The sequence below is a fragment of the Podarcis gaigeae genome, assembly GCF_964106915.1.
Source record: "Podarcis gaigeae genome assembly, chromosome: W".
In the NCBI taxonomy this organism is placed as follows: domain Eukaryota; kingdom Metazoa; phylum Chordata; class Lepidosauria; order Squamata; family Lacertidae; genus Podarcis; species Podarcis gaigeae.
In genome coordinates, this window is record NC_139695.1 from 12,664,354 (window position 1) to 12,686,704 (window position 22,351).

General features: G+C 42.9%; 1 protein-coding gene across 1 annotated transcript in view; it reads right to left on the reverse strand.

Moving 5' to 3' along the window:
• The window catches only part of LOC310835981 (BCL-6 corepressor-like protein 1), a 142,092-nt gene that overhangs the window by 62,299 nt on the left and 57,442 nt on the right, over window positions 1-22,351 (reverse strand). Inside the window, 2 exon segments of the mRNA XM_083720952.1 lie at window positions 19,110-19,426; window positions 19,873-19,953. Of these exon segments, the coding sequence (XP_083577078.1) occupies window positions 19,110-19,426; window positions 19,873-19,953 (398 nt within the window).

Here is a 22,351-nt window from a genome sequence, read left to right on the forward strand (position 1 = left end):
ATTTTGCCTCCATATTAGGTTTTTTCAAAGCTTTCGCTTCCATGGGTGAAAGCCACCTTGGGGTTTTACTCTCCAAAAAATCTTTATATCTGATCCAGACATTAAACAATGCTTTCCTGACAATATGGTTTTTAAATGCCTTATGTGCTTTTACCTTGCCATACCACAGATATGCATGCCACCCAAATACATTATCATACCTGTCAGGACTGCCGCTAGGTCCCAGCTCACAGAGGACCAACGCCCAGTGGATATTATATACAAAAGTCTTTATTGAAGTTTAGTTTCCATTTCCAAGCTCTGGGCGCGCAGACCCACGTCTTAACGCTAGACCGGCTAAGTCCCCTCTGACTCGCTGCTAAAGCCACACCAGTTTAAGATTCTCGCTTTGCTCCACCTCCACCTCCACCTGCTCCTTCCTACGCTGGGTCCTTCTGCCCTCTGGGGTTATCTCCTTCCTTGATTCCTCTGAAGCTGACCCCCCTGAGTCCCGCCCTTCCTTCCGGCGGGCTTTAGGACCTGGCTCCCTGTCAGGACTCCCTGCTGTGCCGCTCGCCTGTACATTTGAACTTGGCGCGCGCGCCCAGCCGGTAACCTTCCTTCTGACCGTTTCCCCGCTTCCGGATGTGGGCGTGGCCAGCCCTGCCTCCTCTCCTCCCGCTGGTGGCAAGAACACTGGTTCCGACTCCTGGGACTCCCCCTCCCCACTGCGCTCTGGTGGGGAAGCTGGTCCCGATTTCCAACTGCTGCTCAGGGACTCCCCGCTGGCCCCTCCCTCTTGAGGTTTCTCCCCTGGAATCTCCCTTGCTCTGGCCATCGGTGCTCCCTTCTGCGAGTCTTCCGATTCACTAGAGAGGCTTGCGGAATGACTCTGGCAGCTGTCACTTCCTGCTCCCCCTTCTTCCTCTTCCTCCTCACTCTCCATTTGCTCCCCCTCCTGTGTCTCTCCTTCTGAACCCCTGACAATACCCTTCAAGATCTAACACATCCGTATTTTCCAGAAGTAGCCATTCCTTCAGCCGGCAAAAAGCTGCTGATTCATAATAGAGTTTAAAGTCTGGCAGGGCAAACCCCCCTCTATCTTTAGCATCAGTAAGTATCTTAAATTTTATTCTGGGCTTTTTGGCCTGCCAGACAAATCTAGATATATCTCTTTGCCACTTCTTGAAACAGTCCATCTTGTCAATGATTTGTAGTGATTGAAATAAAAATAACATTCTCGGCAATACATTCATCTTAATAACAGCAATTCGACCCAGCAAGGAAAGCTTCAGGTTCGACCAAGTTTCTAGATCTTTCTTCACTTCTGACCAACATTTCTCATAGTTATCTTTAAATAAGTTCACATTCTTAGCAGTCATGTTCACCCCCAGGTATTTTACTTTCTTTACCAATGTTAAGTCTGTCTCCTTCTGAAACCTCTCCCTCTCTATTGGTGTCAGATTCTTCTCGAAAACCTTGGTTTTTGACTTATTCAACTTAAAACCTGCTACTTGACCAAATTCCTGGATTACTTCTAGGGCCCTCTTGGTGCTAGTTTCTGGCTCTTGCAATGTCAATACTAGGTCATCTGCAAAGCCCTTAAGTTTATATTGTTTAACTCCAACCTGAATACCCTGAATCAGCTGGTCCCTTCTAATCATATTCAGCAAAACCTCCAGAACCGAAATAAAGAGCAGTGGGGAAATTGGGCAGCCTTGTCGTGTCCCTTTCTCTATTTTAAATTCCTCTGTCACCATGTTATTAACTATCAATTTGGCCTTTTGTTCAGAATAAATAGCACCTATAACATTTTCAAAGTTTTGTCCGACCCCCATCCCCTGAAGGTTCTTCTTCATGAAACTCCAGGAAATATTGTCAAAGTCTTTCTCCGTGTCTACAAATATCAGCACTGCTTTTGTGTTGATATTCACCTGCAATTTTTCTAGGATATTAATAATATTCCTCATATTGTCCAATAAATGTCTACCAGGGAGGAAGCCTGCCTGATCTTTGTGTATGACCTCTGCCAATACTCTTTTCAATCTTTTAGCCAAAATGTCTGCAAAAATTTTATAATCCACATTAAGCAGGGATATGGGACGGTAGTTCTTAAGTTGTGTCTTTTCAGACTCAGTTTTCGGTATAAGTGTGATATAAGCTTCTTTCCACGACTCAGGCGATTTTCCCCTCCATAATTTCGTTGCACACCTCCTTTAGTGGTTGAATTAAATAGTCTTTCAAAGTTCTATAGTATTTAGAGGTTAGTCCATCAGGCCCTGGAGATTTGCCCAATTGCATGTTCTGAATCGCACCTTCCACCTCTTGTTCAGTTATTTTGTGGTTGAATAACAATTTATTTTCTTGAGAGATTTTTTGTAATCCATTGGTTTTCAAAAATTGGTCAATTTTTGTCTCAATCTGTGGCCCTTGTGTATAAAGTTGTTTAAAGTATCTCTGGAAACAATTTCTAATCTCCTGTGGGTTCTGTATGCTCTTTCCTTCCACCTCAAGATTTGTAACCGTATTTAACTTTTGTTTCTTCTTCAACTGCCACGCTAGCTTCCCACATTTATTGGCTGATTCAAAGGTCTTTTGTCTCATCTGTTTGATTTTCCATTCAATATCTTGATTTATCATTTTCATATATTGTACTTGGTTTAGTTTAATTTCTCTCAGAATCTCTTTTGACTTTGGTTTAGCTCTAAGCCTCTTCTCTCCTTCTCTTATCTTCTCCAAAATCTTTTCTTTTTTCTCCTCTTGAGTTCTCCTTTTTATTGCATTCTGCTGTATCAGAAACCCTCTCATTACAGCTTTACTTGCGTCCCAGATTACTCTTTTTTCCACAGAAGTCTTCAAATTTATCTCGAAATAGTCCTTCATAATTTTTTGGGCCTTCTTGGTGATTTCTGTATCTCTAAACAAGGTGTCATTCATCCTCCATCTGAAGGAACCAGTCGGTGTTAATTTCATTTCCATTTTCACAGGATTATGGTCGGAGCAGGTTTTGGGGCAAATCTCCACTTTTCGAATCTTGGAAGCCATTCTTCTGGTTATCCAGATTTGGTCAATTCTTGTCCAGGTCTTTTGGGCTTCAGAAAAGAAAGTCCCCTCTCTACCTAGGGGGTTCTTAGTTCTCCAAATGTCAATCAAGTCCATATTGTCTGTCATTTCAAAAAAGGTTTTCGGTAGTCTTCCATCTTTTGTCACCACCTGTCTTTCTGACTTATCCATGTTTGTCGATACCACCCCATTCATATCTCCGAGCATGATGATATTGTAATCCATAAAGTCCAACAATGTCTCGTGCAGTTTCTTAAAAAATTCTGATTTCCCCTCATTTGGTGCATAAACCCCTACTATCAAGAGTCTCTCTCCTTGAAATTGTATCTCAATTGCCACAAATCTTCCTTGGTCATCTTTAAAAATAAATTTTGGTGATAAACTTTCTTTTGCATAGATCACAACTCCTCTTTTTTAAACTTTATCTGATGAAATAAATTCTTGACCTAATCTTTTATTGATTAATACTTTCCTGTGTATTCTGGTCACATGGGTTTCTTGCAGACAAATCAAATCCAATTTTTCCTTTTTCAATAAATGAAAGATTCTTTTCCTTTTGTCAGGGGAGTTCAAACCTCGAATATTCCAACTTAGTGCCCGCAGAGACATTGTATAAATTATTCTATATTCCCTCCAACAGCTCCCAACAATTGTTCTTGATCTGTGGGTGGTATCACTTTCTCTGATTTATCCAGTCCCAATGGTGGCTTCCCTGGGTCCAAAGCTCCTGGTCTTGGTATCTTCGATTCTCTTTCTTCTGCCTCTTTTTGTAGATTTTCCTCGTGATCTTTCAGAAATCTCACTTAATCTTCCTCTGATCTTATCTTCACCTTTCCCCCTTTATAGGTAAAAGACAGGCCTTGTGGAAACTCCCACCTAAAAAATGATACTGTTTCTTCTTAACAGATACACTAAATCTCCGTATTTAGCTCTAAGGTCTAATAGGTATTTTGGGATATCTTTAAAAAATTCAATCCTTGAGTCTTCTATCTCCAATGATTTCTGGTAACGGAGGCTCAATATTTTGTCCCTCTCTTCTTTAGATCTGAGTGTAATCAGACAGTCTCTTACCCCTCTTCCCCCTTTGCCGCCTTTACCGAGTCTGAAGGCAGTCACTATCTTAAAATCTTTGTCCTGATCAAGGCCCCAGAATTCTTCAAATTCCTGTGTCAGAAATTCACTCAAGTTATTTTGTTCCAATTCTGGTACCGACCTAATCCTTAAATTGGTCTGTTTGTCTCTTAGTTCGATCAAGGACAATTGCACCTTATGATCCTCAAGTTGTTTGTTAATTGGCTGTATCCTTTCTTCTACTGTCTGTGCCTTCTCTTTTGCTTCCTCAGCAATTTTTCTTGTCAATTTAGAGTCCTGCAGCAACCGATCAATGGCCTGTGTGTTGGAGCTGATAGTTGTGGTGTTTAAGTCAATTTTAGCTGACAATTTTTCCAAAGCTCCAAATATTTTATCTAATGATGCATTTAATGTCTCTTCAGAGCCCCCACCTTTTGCTCCAGGCTGTCCAATTTCTTCTTTTTCTAAAACAGGTGGGGCTACTACTGATTGTCTTCGTTGCTGCAGCCTGGTTTTTATCTTTGAGGATTTTTCCTGGGATTTTTCCTGAGGTAGAAGCTGATCCATTACTTTATCTTTGAAACTCAAGGTCACTCTCACGGTTCAGATTCTTTAGTAATGGGAAAATTTCCTGGCCAGCTGTAATGGAAAATCCCCAGTTATATCACAAACCTCCTCTAGGGGAGCTCCTTGGCAACAATGTTCTTTTCAAAGTAACTTATTTCTATAGGCAGTAGTATCCTTCAGTCAAAAGCAACAGTTACAAAGAGGGTCCTTCAATAAAGTCAGTTCAGTTACAGAGTGGTCTCATGTAGTAACAATGTCTTTAAATGGTGCAGAACTTTCCCTGCTGTCTCTGGCAGTCCAATATCAGGGATTAAGCGGTGGTCTTTATTTTCCCTCACCCTTTTTCCTTCAATCGAAAAATTTCTTCTCTTCCCCCCACTCTGAGGGGGGGGGTACTTATTCCAGACATTAAAATTTAGCTCCTTTTAGCTCAATTTTCCGAATTCTTAGCTTCAAAAGTCTTTGCTTTAGTCCTATTTACAAAACCGGAAGACGGACTTCCTTTTTGCGCCTTCCCGCTTCAGTGCCAAATTCAAGTTCTTTGCGTCGATCAAAGCAAACAAATCCTTTGATCTTCCACTTTTAACGAAATCTTACTCACGGGTTGTAGTTTAGAAGCCGAATTTTCAAAGGAAAAAGGTCAGCGCTCTCTGGCATCAGCTGTGCAGCTTCACTCCGCAGAAGTAGTGATTAACTCTCAGCACCAAGCCGCGCACCCCCGTCTCGTTCCGGAGCTTTTTAACAAGCCCCTTTGCCAAACGGGGGGGGGGGTGCCCGCCGAGTCCCACGGTCGCAGGCTTTGCTCGCCTGCGGTTTTTGGAAGGGTCTCCACTTCGCTGCAGCGGGTAGACCCGATTTCCGCGGAGCTTCCCCCTCTGTATCAGAAGGAGACCGCCATTGCCGTTGGCGCCGCCTCCGGAAGTCTAGTGACTCATCTTCTAGAATATATTGATATGAAACCTAGCAAGAAGGTGGCAATGTTACTGGTAGATGCGGAGAAAGCCTTCGACAGTGTGGCCTGGAATTTTCTGGTCCACACTGTGGAAAGTTTGAAACTTGGGAACAAAATTTCGAATGGTAGTAAAGCGATATATGAAAACCAGAAAGCTAAGTTAATAATTAACAATGAAATAACTGAAGAATTCCGAATTGAAAGAGGCACCAGACAAGGATGCCCTCTATCCCCACTTTTGTTTTTTATGACGCTGGAAACACTCCTAATAGCGATAAGAAAGGACCTAAAAATCAAGGGGATTAGTCTAGGTAATAGACAATATAAAGTTAAAGCGTTTGCGGACGATGTAATCATTACTACAGAAAACCCAGAAGAAAGTATACCAGAAGCACTAAAGAAATTGTTTGAGTATGGAGAAGTATCAGGCTTTAAGTTAAATAAAGAAAAATCTAAATTATTAATGAAAAATATGGGGGTAAAGGATCAGGAAGAATTGGAAAGAGTAGCAGGCCTTAAAATTACCACGAAAGTTAAGTATTTGGGGATCTAGATCACAAATAAAAATACCAATTTGTACAAGGATAACTATGTGAAGAAGTGGAAGGAAATAAAAGGACATCTAAATAAATGGAATAAATTGAACTTGCCCTTATGGGGAAGGATATCCTTGATAAAAATGTCAATTCTACCAAAGATGCTCTTCCTTTTCCAGACGATCCCAATAATTATCAGGACAAAATGTTTTAAAGGTTGGCAAAGGGATCTTTCTAATTTTATCTGGCAAGGTAAGAAGCCAAGAGTAAGGTTCAAAGTACTGATGGAGCCTAGAGAAAGGGGCGGGTTCGCAGTCCCAAACCTCAAGCTGTATTTTGCGGCTGCATGCATGACATGGCTAAAAGATTGGATGTTACTGACAGATACTGAAATCTTAGACCTGGAGGGCTGGGACAAAGTTTTCGGGTGGCATGGCTATCTGGGTCACGATAAAATAAAAGCACATAGAGGATTCACTAATCATTTGGTGAGAAAGGCCCTATTCGAAGTCTGGGAAAGAAATAAAACAATAGTAACAGCCAAAACTCCCTGGTGGCTGTCACCTATAGAGTCATCAGCCTTGCACAGAAGCAATATGAAAGATAGCTGGCTAACATATAGGGAACTCGTAGAAGAGATAAAAGATTGCCCAACAGTAAAGACAAAAAAAATCCTTCCAGTAGCACCTTCCAGTACCTGGTATCTGAAGAAGTGTGCATGCACACGAAAGCTCATACCAAGAACTAACTTAGTTGGTCTTTAAGGTGCTACTGGAAGGAATTTTTTTGTTTTGACTATGGCAGACCAACACGGCTACCTATCTGTAACCAACAGTAAAGAAATTTGAAGAATTAAAAGAGAGGGGGGTGAATTGGTTAGAATATTTTCTATTAAAACAATATTTGAGAAGGATAGTAAGCTTAAGGGTTTGATAAAAAAATCTCGGCATGGGAAAAGGAAATTTTATATAACAACCAACAGACTCTTTCAAAAATATATAAACTGTTACAAAATGGGGAAGTAGAAAAGGAGGAAAAAGGAGACGCTATTAAAAAATGGGAACAAGATCTGGGCCACCCAATTGAATATAATGGGAAAGACTATGGACAAAAAATATAAATTTTACAGCATGTTACCTAATAAGAGATAACTATATGAAAATGTATCACAGGTGGTACATGGCACCAGAAAGTCTTGCAAAAATGAATAAAACCTAATAATAAGTGCTGGAGATGCAAGATACAAAAAGGAACCTTCTACCATATGTGGTGGACGTGCCCCGAAATTGGGAAATTTTGGAGCATGATCCACAAAGAAATAAAGAAAATATTAAGAATATCATATAGTAAAAGGCCAGAGGCATTCCTTTTAGGAATTTTAAATGACGATATTCCAAAAGACAAAACTAGATTTTTCTTATACACAACGTCTGCAGCAAGAATCCTGGTGGCTAAGTACTGGAAAGGGAATCAGTTACCCACTAGGGGAGAGTGGCTATGTAAGCTCTCAGAATACTTAGAATTAGCCAAATTGACAGATTTAATAAGACAAAAACCAAAAAATGAAGTTAAAAATAATGGGAGTGCGTAATGAATACCTCAAAAGTCAAGGTTCGAGGGCAGAAATCTGGCTGAGTGTGGAATAACCTTGTGAAGTGAAAGGATATGAAAGAAGGATTTATATCTAGATGTTAGGATAGAGAGGATAAAGAAAACAGGAAATCAGGAAGACAGAATGAGAGATAAAGGAGGTGCTGTGGGATTGGTGGAAGACAATGTCTTCTTGTTGTTGTTTTAGTGTTTATAATATTAACTTGTAAGATATGGATTTGTTTGTTTTTTTGTTTTTTGTTGTTGTCTTTTTTAGTTTTCGAATGTTGATTTTTGTGTGTTGTGTATTGTTATCTTTTGATATCTTTCGGGTTGTTGTTGTGTGGAAAATACTAATAAAATTCATTTATTTAAAAAAAACAAAAAACAAACAAACATACAACATTAAAATTCAGCCTCATTTCAGTAGAAACTCAAATCAAAATAATAATAATAATAATAATAATAATAATAATAATAATAATAATAATATCATCTTTATTGTCATTGCCCCCTCTCGGGGACATAGAAATTACTTGGCTGCTCCATCCACCCAGGTAGGGCACTCCACACAAAATCAAAACAACTATAAAAACACTAATTAAAACAATACAGTATAATACAGCAAGGAAGATTAGATGACTTTCAAAGTCCAGGCTTCCCATTCAGGGCCGAGATCGCTCTGGAGAAGAAGCTGTTCTTAAGACGGCTTGTTCTTGTCTTCATCGTCCTGTATCTCCGTCCCGACGGCAGGAGCTCGAAGAGACAGTGACCAGGATGCGATGGATCTTTTACTATGTCCAGTGCCTTCCTATGGCACCTTGTGGCATAAATCTGCTCTAAGGTGGAGAGTGGGCAGCCAACAATGCTCTCTGCTGCCTTAACAACTCTGCACAACCCCATCCTGTCCTGGGTAGTACAGCTTCCGTACCACACACATAAGCCATAAGTGTGTGCAATTAAGATGGCGTCCGGCACGTTTCCCCCTTCATACTGTGCTTCTGTGCCGATAGAAAACATCTTCAGCTCTCTCAGCTTAGTCCCAGCAGAGTTCACGCAGCGGGGAAAAACTATTGCTGTGTGTGGAAAATAAATCAAACTGGAAGCAGGCTTTCCTCTTATCTCCAATAGTCTTTTATTGCGTAGAATAACATCGTAAATTTAGCCCGGCGAACAAGCAGGCATCTTTTGCCTCTCCTCTCAGTCAAAACCGAAAGAGAACTCACACAAAGGAAAATTCCCGTATGTGAACATAACCACGCCTCAGAATGTGAGACGTCACTCAGAACTGTTTAACCCTGTAAGTTCTGATTCTCCTCACAAAGTGAGCATGCTCTCAATGGCACAGTGATAGAAGGCAAGCAGCAGTTTCTGCGGAAGATGGTTTTTCCTTAGAATTCTCAAAAAGTACAGTCTCTGCTGTGCCTTCTTCACAAGCCCCCTTGTGTTGACACTCCAGGACAGATCCTCTTGTAATTCAATGCCCCAAAATCTGAACGTTGTTACCCTCTCCACACAGACCCCATCAATCAAAAGTGGCTGGACATTGCTCTTCTGTCTCCCGAAGTCCACCACAAGCTCCTTTGTCTTCCTTGTATTTATGAGCAAGTTGTTAGCTCTGCACCACTCTGTCAGCCGCTCTACCTAATCTCTATAGTCCGTTTCACCCTCCCTTTCAGAGATGAGCCCAATCACGGTTGTGTCATCTGCAAATTTGACAACCCTATTACTAGCGTGAGCAGCGACACAATCGTACGTGTAGAGAATATAAAGAAGCGGACTGAGTACGCATCCCTGTGGTGTTCCTGTGTTAGTCTTAAGCATATTAGAGGTATAAGGGCCCAACCGAACCCTCTGGGGGCAGTCCGACAGAAAGGCCGATATCCACCCACAAAGTGATAACGGAAGCCCCAGATCTTCCAGTTTAGACATCAGACGTTGTGGCAGAATGGTATTAAATGCCGAGCTGAAATCTAAAAAAAGCAGTCTGGCATAACACCCCCCCCCCGCTGCTCCAAATGTGCAAGAACGGCATGGAGGGCAATCGCCACAGCGTCCTCTGTCGATCTTTTCGTTTTATAAGCAAATTGGAATCCAGTCCCTCTGGTAGGCAGGCAATGACATAATTTCGTACCAGCTTTTCCCTCGTCTGCCAGGGAATCCTTGGATTTATATTCTGTTAATTCTTGTACACCTTGCCACACCTGCCTGGTGTTGTTACTTTGTAGATGATTCTCCAGCCGCTGTCTATACGCCTCCTTTGCTACACGGATACCTCTCTTTAGATCCGCTCTAGCTAAGCTGTACAACAACTTATTTCCACTTCTGAAGGCAGTATTTCTTGCCTTTAGCAACCCCTGGACCTCCCTTGTCATCCAGGGCTTCCTGTTTGGGTAGATCTTTATCCGGCGCCTCTGTGTTACATTGTCAGTGCAGAACCTGATATAGTCCAACACTTGCTCAGTATGAGTCTCTACATCCTGTTGGGCGAATACCTCCCAATCGGTGTCATGAAAACAGTCTTGTAGTTGTTGGGATGCTTCAGCTGACCATATTGTAATATCCCTCTTTATAGCTGGAGTCCGTTTCCTCAATGGAATATATTCAGGAGTCAGGAGCAGGGACACATGATCAGATTGGCCTAGATGTGCCAGTGGTTCGGCCTTATAGGCCTGTTTGACATTTGTATACAGCCTGTCCAGAGTCCTTTCTCCCCTGGTTGCACACTTTATGTGTTGATAGAATTTAGATAGGACCACTTTCAAATCTGCCTGGTTAAAATCCCCGCATACAAGAAATGCAGCCTCGGGATACTTGCCTTGTTGTCTGCTAATGGCATCATGCAGAAGACCCATTGCCTCATTGATGTTTGCATCAGGTGCAATGTATACTATAGTTATCAGTACTACTGTAAATTCTTGGGGGATATATATAGGTCTGCATTTAAGCGTCATAAATTCCACAGTTGGGGAGCAATGACTAGCTATCACAGCGTGGTTTGTGCACCAGCTGTTATTCACGTATGCACACAAACCTCCCCCCCCCCCCCTTTTACCAGAGTCCTCTGTTCTATCATGGCGGAACACTGTATAGCCTGTTAGTTCTATGGCTGAGTCAGGAATAATTGGTGTCAGCCAAGTTTCTGTAAGCAGCAGAAGACAGCATTCACTCACAGTTTTCTCCGTTGCTATCCACAATTTCCACTCCTCCAGCTTATTCACCAAAGATCTCACATTCGCATAGAAAATGCTGGGAAGCGGTAAGTTATAATGTTGTGTCTTCAACCTTAATTGCCTTAATAGCCTTCCTCCTCTGCAGCCTCTCTTCTGTTTACGGTCTCTCCTGTGTCTCTTTACTCCCCAGTTCTTTGTTGTTGTTGTTTTTATAATATTTTTTATTAGTTTTATGAAATACAGAAAAAAGAATAAAGAGCATATTATAAAAGTAGAAAAAGAAAGTTACAAATTTTTCTTACTCTTTTTTCCAAATCTATTGGACTTCCCCGCGTCCTCCCAACCCTGCATTCTCTGTGATGCATAACGTCTGCAATTTGTTAACTTGTTTCAATACTTATTGTATCTTCCATTTTATCATGTTACCCAATTTCAAATATATTATGGCCCAAATCATGTACGTTTTCATTTTAACACAATAAAGTTGTTTCATTATTCTATCTCTGACTCCTTGTACCTTAATTTCCATTTCTTTAATTTAACATTACTGAAGCTAGAATTTCCTAAAAGGTGCGTTTTTTAACATTCATACAACTTATAATGTTTTTCCAAATAATCTTTAAATTTTCTCCAGTCCTCCTCAAATGTTTCTTCTCCCAAGTCTCGGATTCTGCCAGTCATTTCGGCCAGTTCCATGTAGTCCATCAACTGCGTGTGCCATTCCTCCAGTGTGGGTAAATCTTGTGTCTTCCAATGTTTTGCAATCAAGATCCTTGCTGCTGTAGTAGCATACATAAAAAAGGTTCTGTCCTTCTTAAGCACTCTCTGGTCCACCATGCCCAGGAGGAAGGCCTCTGGTTTCTTAGGTAAGGTAAATCTAAGTACCTTTTTTAGTTCATTATGAATCATTTCCCAAAAGGCCTTCACTTTCGGGCAGGTCCACCAGAGGTGAAAGAATGTCCCTTCCGCCTCTTTACATTTCCAGCATTTATTATCAGACAGGTGATATATCTTAGCAAGCTTGACTGGGGTCATGTACCACTGGTATATCATTTTCATAATGTTTTCCTTCAAGGCACTACATGCCGTAAATTTCATTCCGGTGTTCCATAACCTTTCCCAGTCTTCAAACATAATGTTATGCCCCAAATCCTGCGCCCACTTTATCATGGCGGATTTGACTGTCTCATCCTGAGTATTCCATTTAAGCAGCAGGTTATACATTCTCGAAAGTAGTTTACTTTTTGGTTCTAACAGTTCTGTCTCTAGTTTCGATTTTTCCACCTGGAATCCAACCTTCTTGTCTACTTTAAAGACCTCTTGAATTTGTGCGTAATGCAACCAATCTCGCACCTTGTTTTTTAGTTTTTCCAAGCTCTGCAACCTCCAATTGTCTCCAATCTTTTCAATAATTTCCTCATATTTAGGCCAATTGGCTTCCATATTAGGTCTCTTACGTGCCTTGGCCTCCACCGGTGAGAGCCACCTCGGAGTCTTACTCTCCAATAAGTCTTTATATTTTGTCCAGACCATTAAAATTGCTCTCCTGACAATGTGGTTTTTAAACAGTTTGTGCACTTTAACCTTGTCATACCACAAATATGCATGCCACCCAAAGGCATTGTCAAACCCTTCCAGATCTAGGACATCAGTGTTTTCCAGTAAGATCCAATCTTTCAACCAGCAGAAGGCTGCGGATTCATAATATAACCTCAAGTCTGGCAGGGCAAACCCCCCTCTTTCTTTCGCATCAGTTAATATCTTAAACTTTATTTGGGGCTTTTTGCCCTGCCAAACAAACTTAGAGATATCCTTCTGCCACCTTCCAAAGCATTCCACCTTGTCCACGATCTGTAGGGTCTGAAACAAAAATAACATTTTTGGCAATACGTTCATCTTTATAGCTGCTATTCGGCCCAACAAGGAAAGTTTCAATCTTGACCATGTTTCCAAATCTCTTTTGATTTCTGACCAACATTTCTCGTAGTTGTCCTTAAACAGATTCAAATTTTTGGAGGTCAGATACACCCCTAGGTATTTTACTTTTTTAACCACATTTAATTCTGTTTCTTTCACAAACTCATCTGTTTCTGTAATTGTCAAATTTTTTGCTATAACCTTAGTTTTTTGCTTGTTCAACTTAAATCCCGCCACCCGACCAAAGTCCGAAATTAATTCTAACACTCTTTTAGTACTAGAGACAGGCTCCTGCAATGTTAATACCAGGTCATCTGCAAATGCTTTCAATTTATATTGTTTCACTCCGACCTCAATTCCCTGTACCAACCGGTCCTTTCTAATCATGTTCAATAGCACCTCCAGAACTGAAATAAACAATAGGGGGGATAGGGGGCACCCCTGCCGTGTCCCTTTTTCAATTTTAAACTCCTCTGTCACCACATTGTTTACTATCAATTTCGCTTTTTGTTCTGAATATATTGCTTCTATTCCATTTTCAAACCCCCGCCCCACTCCCATCCCTTCCAAATTTTTCTTCATAAACATCCAGGAAATATTGTCAAAGGCTTTCTCCGCATCAATAAAGATTAGCACCGCTCTAGTGTTTAGCTTTGTTTGTAAAAGCTCCAAAATATCAATAATGTTTCTTGTGTTGCCAAACAAATGCCTACCAGGGAGAAAGCCAGCCTGGTCCTTATGGATCACTTCATTAAGCACTTTTTTAAACCTGCTTGCCAAAATGTCTGCAAAAATTTTGTAATCCACATTTAGGAGTGAGATGGGGCGGTAGTTCTTAAGCTGAGTCTTTTCAGTTTCTAGTTTGGGTATCAATGTGATGAAGGCTTCTTTCCACGTTTCCGGTGCCTTCCTCCCCTCCATAATCTGGTTACAAACCTCCAACAAAGGTTGTATCAAATAGTCCTTCAAAACCTTATAGTATTTGGAGGTAAGTCCGTCGGGGCCTGGAGATTTGCCTAATTGGAGGTTCTGAATGGCGCTTTCAATTTCTTGCTGTGTGATATTACTATTCAGGGTTGTTCTCATTTCCTGAGGTATTTTCTGTAATCCGTTGGTTTTAAGAAATTGGTCCACCTCCGAATCTTTCTGTGGCCCTTGTGAATAAAGCTCTTTGAAGTATCTCTGGAAGCACTTTCTAATTTCCTCGGGTTTCTGTACCATTCTCCCTTCAATCTCTAGATTTGTAACTGTATTAAGTTTTTGTCTCTTTTTCAACTGCCATGCTAGCAGTTTCCCACACTTATTTGCTGATTCAAAAGATCTTTGTTTCATTTGTTTAATTCTCCATTACACCTCTTGATTTATCAATTTCACATATTGTGCTTGGAAAAATTTCACTTCTCTCAGCACTTCCTTCGACTTGGGCCTGGATCTTAGTTTTTTTCCTCCATCTCTTATTTTTTCCAATATCTTCTCCTTCTTTTCATTCCAGAGTTTTTTCTTGATCGTGTTTTGTTGTATTAGAAACCCTCTCATGACTGCTTTACTTGCGTCCCAGATTATTCTTTTTTCCACAGTGGTATTTAAATTTATCTCAGAATAGTCCTTTAAAGTTTTTTGGGCCTTCTTAACAATCTTCTCATCCCTTAGTAGGGTGTCATTCATTTTCCATCTGAAGGATCCGGTTGTATTTAGTCTGAGTTCCATTTTCAAAGCATTATGGTCGGAGCAGGTTTTTGGGCAGATTTCCACCTTTCTAGTCTTAGGTGCCAGTCCTCTAGTTATCCATATTTGGTCGATTCGTGTCCATGTCAGATGAGCTTCAGAAAAGAAAGTCCCTTCTTTTCCTAGGGGGTTCTTAACCCTCCATATGTCAATTAAGTCCACATTGTCAGTCATTTCAAAAAAAGTTTTAGGTAGTCTGCCATCTTTCGTTATGTTAGCACTTTGCGACTTATCCATATTTACAGACACAACCCCGTTCATATCACCCATCATGATGATGTTGTTGTAGTCTAGGTAGTCCAGCATAATCTCATGCAGCTTCCTGAAAAATTCCGATTTTCCTTCATTTGGGGCGTATATTCCTAATATCAGAAATTTTTCTCCTTGTGTCTGAATTTCAATCGCCAAAATTCTGCCGTGTTCATCTTTGAATAAGAATTTCGGTGACAGGCTCTCCTTTGCATATATCACCACTCCTCTTTTCTTCACTTTGTCCGAAGAGATGAATTCTTGGCCTAGTCTTTTATTAATTAGCACTTTTCTGTGGAGCCTTGTCACATGCGTTTCTTGCAGGCAAATAATGTCCAATTGTTCTTTTTTCAAGATATGAAATACTTTTCTTCTTTTTTCCGGAGAATTTCCGCCGTTTATATTCCAACTAAGAAGCTGCAGCGACATCCTGGTCTAATTGGTGGGTCTACAATGGGGTGTCTAGGTTTCCCTCCGATCCCGGAGGTGGTAATGTTGGTCCAGATCCAGGCGGTGTAGGCTTTGGAGATGGTCCCGGTGGTGGTGGAGGCCAAGAAGCTGCAGCTCCTTTCTGGAGGTCCTCCTCGTGGTCGTGTAGGAACTTCTGTTGGTCCTCCGGTGTTTTGATTCTTACTTTCCTTCCTTTGTAGGTAAATGATAGTCCTTGCGGAAACTCCCACCTATAAGGGATTGTGTTGTATCTCAACAATTTGGTCAAATCTGTATAGGTGGTCCTAAGATCCAAAAGGTGTTTAGGTATATCTCTGTAAATTTCAGCCTTTTTACCTTCTATCTCCAAAGATGTTTTGAAATGTAGGCCTAGTATCTTGTCTCTTTCCTCTCTTGATCTCAAAATAACCAAACAGTCTCTGGACTTGTCCTTCTTTATCAATTTTCCCAGTCTAAAGGCAGTCACAATTTTAAAGTCCTTATCTTCCTCTATCCCCCAGAATTTGGAGAACAAAAGTGTTAAAAATCCCTGTAGATTTCCTTCCTCCAATTCTGGGATAGCCCTTAATCTGAGATTATTTTCCTTACTTTTCAATTCAACCAATGACAGGTAGGCTTGTTGTTCCCCTACCTGTCTTTTCAGAGGCCTTACTTCCCCCCTAATCTCATCAACCTTTTTGTTTGCCTGTTCTGCTTTTTGACTAGCTTCCACCGCAAGTTTATAATTTTCAGTCGTTGCCCCTTGCAATTTTTCAATTGCCTGAGTATGATGAGAAACTTGCTCAGATAATTTAGTAATAGAGGATGTAGCTTGGTCAATTTTTGATGATTGATTGTCCACTTTTTGATTTAAAATTCCAAGTTGTTCCAAGATTTGTTTCAGGACTATTTCAGATCCTCCAGTTGCCATATCTTCTGCAGCAGGCTCTACAACAGGCTCTTCAATTTCCACCTCCTGTGCTGTCAGCACAGTTGGGACGGATGATCTTCGTTGATGAGATAGGGTTGTTTGAACAAGTTGCCCTGATTTCTTTTCTTTTTCTTTAGCTTTAGCTGCTCTTGTTCTCCCTGTGCCACTCATTCCACACCTGCCTCTGTTCAAGGTCAAATTTTCTTTTGTTTCATAAGTTAGACAAAGTCCAGAGTGTAAACAATTTAACCACAGAGAATCACAATAAAGTACAGTTCCCAGGCCTCTATGTCTCCACAATCCTCTAGGTGGGGGTATTTCAAAGTTTCAAGGAAGGAGAGAGCTCTTGTCCGCCATTGAAGTTCTTATATTCCCTATGTTAAGTCTTTAATAGTTCCAGAGCACAAAAGGAAGTTTCCACAGGCTTTCTTTGTCTTGAAGAAAAGCCACAAGGTGTCAAGAAAGGTCCCAGCAACAATGTTTAAACGTTAGTATCTCAGTCTATGTATCAGTTAAGCTCCAATAACAGTATCAGCAGTTTGACAGTTCTCCTTTGCACACTGACAGCCCAATAGCTGGGTTGTCCCTTTTAACTCCACATAGCTCAAAATTAGGAAGACGGTCCCAAAAATAAAATCCACAACTTTTACAAAGATTTCCTGCTTGTCTTTTCACTACGAAGTCTGTCAAATACACCCTCGTTTTACTTTTACAATCCCCTTTCGGCGCTTCAGCACTCTTCTGCGCAATTGCTTTAATCTGGTTAGCAGGATCGGGAGACAGACTTCCTGTTACTCACCTCCCGTTTTCAGCCGAATTTCAACCAAATTCCCAAATTTTCCGATGTTTAACTCCCCTTACTCACGGGTATGTAGCAGCCAATTTTGATGTTTTCAAGAAGAAAGGTCGGCGCTCATCAGCAGCAGCAGCGCGGCTTTGCATCCACGAAAAGAGCGATGAACTCACAGCGCCGCTCCCCCTTTCGCGTTCCGGAGCCCCTTACGGAGCCCCTTCTTCGTTTCCGGGGGGGCTTTGGGCGCCCGCCGAGTCCCACGGCCGCAGGCTCGCTCTGCCTGCGGTTTTTCTTAATGGGTCTCCGCTTTGCCGTAGCGGACGACCCTTTTTCGCGGAGCCCCTCTTCACTGAGTAAAGAGGACCGCCATTGCTGTTTTGCGCCGCCTCCGGAAGTCCATACTCCCCAGTTCTTTGAAGTCAAAAAATCTTCCTTGCAGACGCGGAGACACTCACAATTTGTGCAGCACTCACTCCGTAGCCGAATAGATAACATGTCCTGCCGACTATAAACAAGTCTATTTTGGCAGGACAAAAAAGCCAAATTCTGAGTTGAGGAGCAACCAGCCGCTGCATCTACACGCGCCACCATCTTATCTGTTCTTGGGGGATAAAGAGGGACCACTAGGGGCGCATCAGAAGATGGCTGACAATAACATCTCTCCGACCCACACGAGGTAAATTGGAGGCTGTGATGGGAGTAAATAGCCTCCCTACCCCCCCCTCGGATTGTGGTGGGGGACTGCCCTTGCCTGCTGTGCCCTATACCACCCCCAAATTTGTGGGGATGGGGGCACTAGGCACAATGCCCTCCTGTGGGATTTCGGCGCTCCTGGACGCCGTCTCTGATCCGCGCCAAAAGCTGCAAGAACTTCAAAAGAAACAATTTGGATGAAGCGAATGCACATATTTCAAGGAAGAAGGGGGAGTAAAGACTGCTAAAAGAAGAGATCTCTGATAAAACAAGACGAGTCAGAGGAACAAGTATAAATCATGAGAAGATACGCCAAGACTCGGTATGGCAAAGGGACTGATGGGGGAGGGGGAAAAAAACCTTTCCTTTCTTTCCTTTATGTGATTAAACAAGAATCCCCCCCCCCTCATAAGTCAGAAATGTCGTTTTAAGGACTTAAGCTGTGGATTTAAGGCTGTGTGGAGATAAACTATCGAACCAAAGCATGTTTTAAGAAGAGCGTGGAATGTATAAGGGCTTTGGAATGACGCAGTTAAAAATTCCGTCGCCATATTGGGAAGTTCTGTCGGAGGACTTAAGTCTGAGAGGAGAAATAGAGAAATAGAGCTGTTTTTATATTGTGGGTGAAACTCCTCAGTGGGACTTAAGAACGACAGTTCTGTAATTAATGATGGAAAGAGCACTGTTATCTATGAAGGCGATGATATATGGAAACCATCTCGATGTGAGGATTGGAAGAACGGAAAAATTCACACAGGATTATTATTGGTGTTTATCGGCTTAAGGAGACTATCAGAAGAGATCAGAAAGAAAAAAGAGAAAATATATGAACAAGATGTGATGTGGAAACAGCAAGATAAGACTGGATAGAATTATGAACTTTGTTTGGACTGATTTGGACATTAACGCAGTGGCAAGAAGATGATCAGAATCCCCCTTTGGATCTTGAAATATGGGTTCCCTCAACAAAATTCAAAATTCAGCTTTGTAATTTGGAATTTATGTGATGTGATTTGATTTGATTTGATTTGATTGGCCGGTTAATAAAAAATATTTTTTAAAAAACAAAAAACGTTTTGGGGATAAAAACGTCAAATCTTCAAGGCCAACTATCCAGACTGGTCCTACGTGGGCCAGAAAAAACCCAGGGAAGTCCCCAAATAGGAGTTCCATCACAGAAGAAGAAAGGAAAAATGAAAGAGGGAGAGGGGATCAAGTTGATTCCAAGCCAAAGGCCAGGCGGAACAACTCTGTTTTACAGGCCTTGCGGAAAGAAATCAGATCCTGCAGGCCCCTGGTCTCATGGGACAGAGCGTTCCACCAGGCCGGAGCCAGTGTTGAAAAGGCCCTGGCTCTGGTTGAAGCTAATCTGACTTCCTTAGGGCCCGGGATCTCTAGGGTGTTGCTATTTATGGACCTTGAGGCTCTCCGTGGGGCATACCGGAAGAGGCAGTCCCGTAGGTATGATGTGGCCGCTCTCCTCCGCCGCCTCCTTGCAGCTCCACAGCTGCCGAGTGGCATCCACTTGCCACGGCATCTCCTGACCCTTGCGCGAGTGGAAACTGCTCTTCTCTGACCGCGACTGCTCTCTGTCTTTGCAGCCGGAGTGGGGGGAGAGGTGGGGGGATTTTCTCAACCTGCGATGCCTCAGGGTGAATTGATCCTCTCCCTCAACATTCTCTTCTTCCTCTTCCACCGGCAGTAGAATCTCCTGGCCACACTCCTCCAACATGTTAACAGAAGAGCCTCCCATGCTTCCTACAGGAAGAAGGAAAGGAAAGGACCCCCCCCCCCCGCTCTTGAATCAGAATTAAGCACTACACCTCGGGATCTCAGCTTTAGCAACACCTCCCTCTTTTGTGCCCAATTTTTCCTCTCAGGATCCCCTAATATATAATTCATTTCACAAGTAACAACAACATCAAAACAATTAGCAAATCCAGATGCTGATTTTTCTTCCAAATTCACTCTGAGGAAGAGACCTGTGTAACTCAAAAGCCTGCACACTTGGTTTCAAAATTAAATTGACCCAAAGCACAGATATTGCTTGTCTCTTTCTGTATGGTTGTTTAGGGACTGGGGGACCAAGGCAGCTAAGCTAAGAAGATTTTACACAACACACAAGCATATGTTTCAGACAGACCACAACTCCCTGAAAAATAGCCAGGTTCCCCTACCCCAGGTTGAAGGAATCAGCCACTCACCTGACTGGCTGCGTGTGCGGCTGCTCAGCACCACAGGAATGAAGTCCCGGAAACTGTTCTTTGATTTCTTCTCAACAAAAGCTGAGGAGGATTGTTTGGTTGGGGGGAAAGAAAAGAAAAAAGAAGAGAGCTCTGAAAACTAAACTGCCATTTGGAAAAATACAACTATTGGTCCAGGGACGCTGTACATCTTCCTTCCTGCCCCCATCCCCAGAGATCTTAGCCACAAGCAGGTGTGAAGCTGGGAAAGTGAGCCCACAAACCCAAAAGGGGGTTTTCAGACACACAACTCAAGATTAGGGCACAATAGATCAAACTGTGCATGGGTTCAGTCATTCAGTCTGCTCTGTCCCACTTCCACATTAATCGGAAAATATACTTTAAAATTTTCATTTCTATCCTGCCCTTCCTGTCACCTAAAATACACATTTAAAACGTATTTTGGTACTCCCCCCCAAAAAAAATCTTTATTTATTTATTTTTAGCTACGAGCTGTATTGCAAAATTTGAACAGCTGCAAAACCCAAAGGACAGTTGTGTTCTGATTTGCATTATCATCAGCTTGTACCCTCATGCCCAGCTCAACAGGCAAGTGGTCCTGCCATGGTTGCACAAACAAAAACTGAGGTAGAGGACATTGCAAAAAAATAAAAAAAAATAAAATAAAAACCTACATTTAAGTTATCTAATAGGCTTGATGTTTGTTAAACCTTTGCTTACATGTAACCCTAACCCTAACAAACAAACAAAAAAAAAGGAAAATGCTAGGTACGTGTAATGGTTCTAGGGGTTGCTCGTGCGTAAGCCGGTGCCAACACCTGGCTGGGTTGCCTGAGTGAACCTTTTCTGTCCGGACAGCTACTCACCCGTGGCTGTCTGAATCGCTGGCAGAATCCGTCAGTGGGCGTTTCTTAAACTTCTTCCAGCAAAGAAGCTCTTTGACGCCTAGTCTCTTCCTACTCTCCCTGCGCGGAAGCCTTCTGCGCAAGGAGGGCGTAGGCAGCAGAGGACCCTTACCCTCCCCGCTGGTCCCCGGCAAGGAGTCATGGGACCGCCTCGCCGATTCCCCCATCTGCCCCCCTTCTCCACTGGTGCTACGCTGATTCTCTTCCCCAAAAGATGGGCTGCCTCTCCCCATCCCGGGACGCTCTCTGGAATCCCTCTGGCTTTTGCTCTCTCCCTCCGGCACTGATGGCAGTTCCCTGACATCCACCTCCTCCTCAGGACACCCCCCCGGCGCAATTTTCCGATACAACCTCCCCTCTCTCCTCGGCCAACGATGCGGGGAATCCCCTGAAGGAGCTGTCATCATCTTCTGAGGATTCAAAATCAGCCTCCCATCCGCTCGGATCTCTTCCCTCTGGTTGAACCTGAAAGTGTTGCTGTGCAATGCCAGGTCAATGATTCATAAGACCACTGCCATCCATGACTTGATCATGGATGGAGGACTTGACCTGGCATGTGTAACAGAGACTTGGTTGGATGAAGCAGATGGGCCTGTCCTTGCCGCTGCTTGTCCACCAGGTTTCTCTTACGCACAGCAACCCAGGTCATGTGGGCGGGGAGGGGGGGTTGCAGTGATTTTTTGGAAGTCATTAGTTTGCACCAGGCGTCCTATTGGGAAGACCCAGTTTTCTGAGTGCATGTTCTGGAAGTTGGGCAATAGGGGCAGTACAGGATTCCTTTTGGTGTACCGACCTCCCCGCTGCACCAAGGATTCCCTGCCCGAGCTGCTTCAGGTCGTGGCGGATGTTCTCCTGGAGACACCTAACTTGGTTGTCCTAGGGGACTTTAACATCCATGCCGACACGACCTTACAAGGGGCTGCTCGGGACTTCGTGGAAAGCATGGCCTCCATGGGGCTGTCCCTGAATAAGTCTGGCCCAACCCATAGCCGCGGACATGCCTTGGACCTGGTGTTTACCTCTACGGATGTTGGTGATCTGACACTAAGTAAAAGTGAAACGAAAGAAGTGCCATGGCCAGACCACTTCCTGGTGCAACTGGACTTCTCTGCGACCCATCCCCTCTGCAGGGAGGTGGGACCGATTTGGATGGTCCGCCCCCGCCACTTAATGGATCCAAATGGTTTCCAGAGAGTGGTAGGGGATGCTTTATCCCATGTTGATGGCCTTTCAGCCGATTCCCTGGTGGCCCGCTGGAATGTGGAGTTAACCAGGGCTATTGACTGTTTGGCTCCGAAGCGCCCTCTCCGATTGCATGGAGCCCGGAGAGCCCCGTGGTTTTCCACGGATCTGAGGGCAATGAAACAATCGTTGAGACGGCTAGAGCGCCGGTGGCGGATAACTCATTCCGAATCTGACCGGACACAGGTTAGAGCTCAACATCGAGCCTACCAAGTGGCGATAGCGACGGCGAAGAAGACTTTCTTCACCGCCTCTATTGCATCTGCAGAAAACAGCAGCAGGAGACTCTTTCAGGTGGTTCACAATTTAGCGGAACCACCTGTAACATCGGG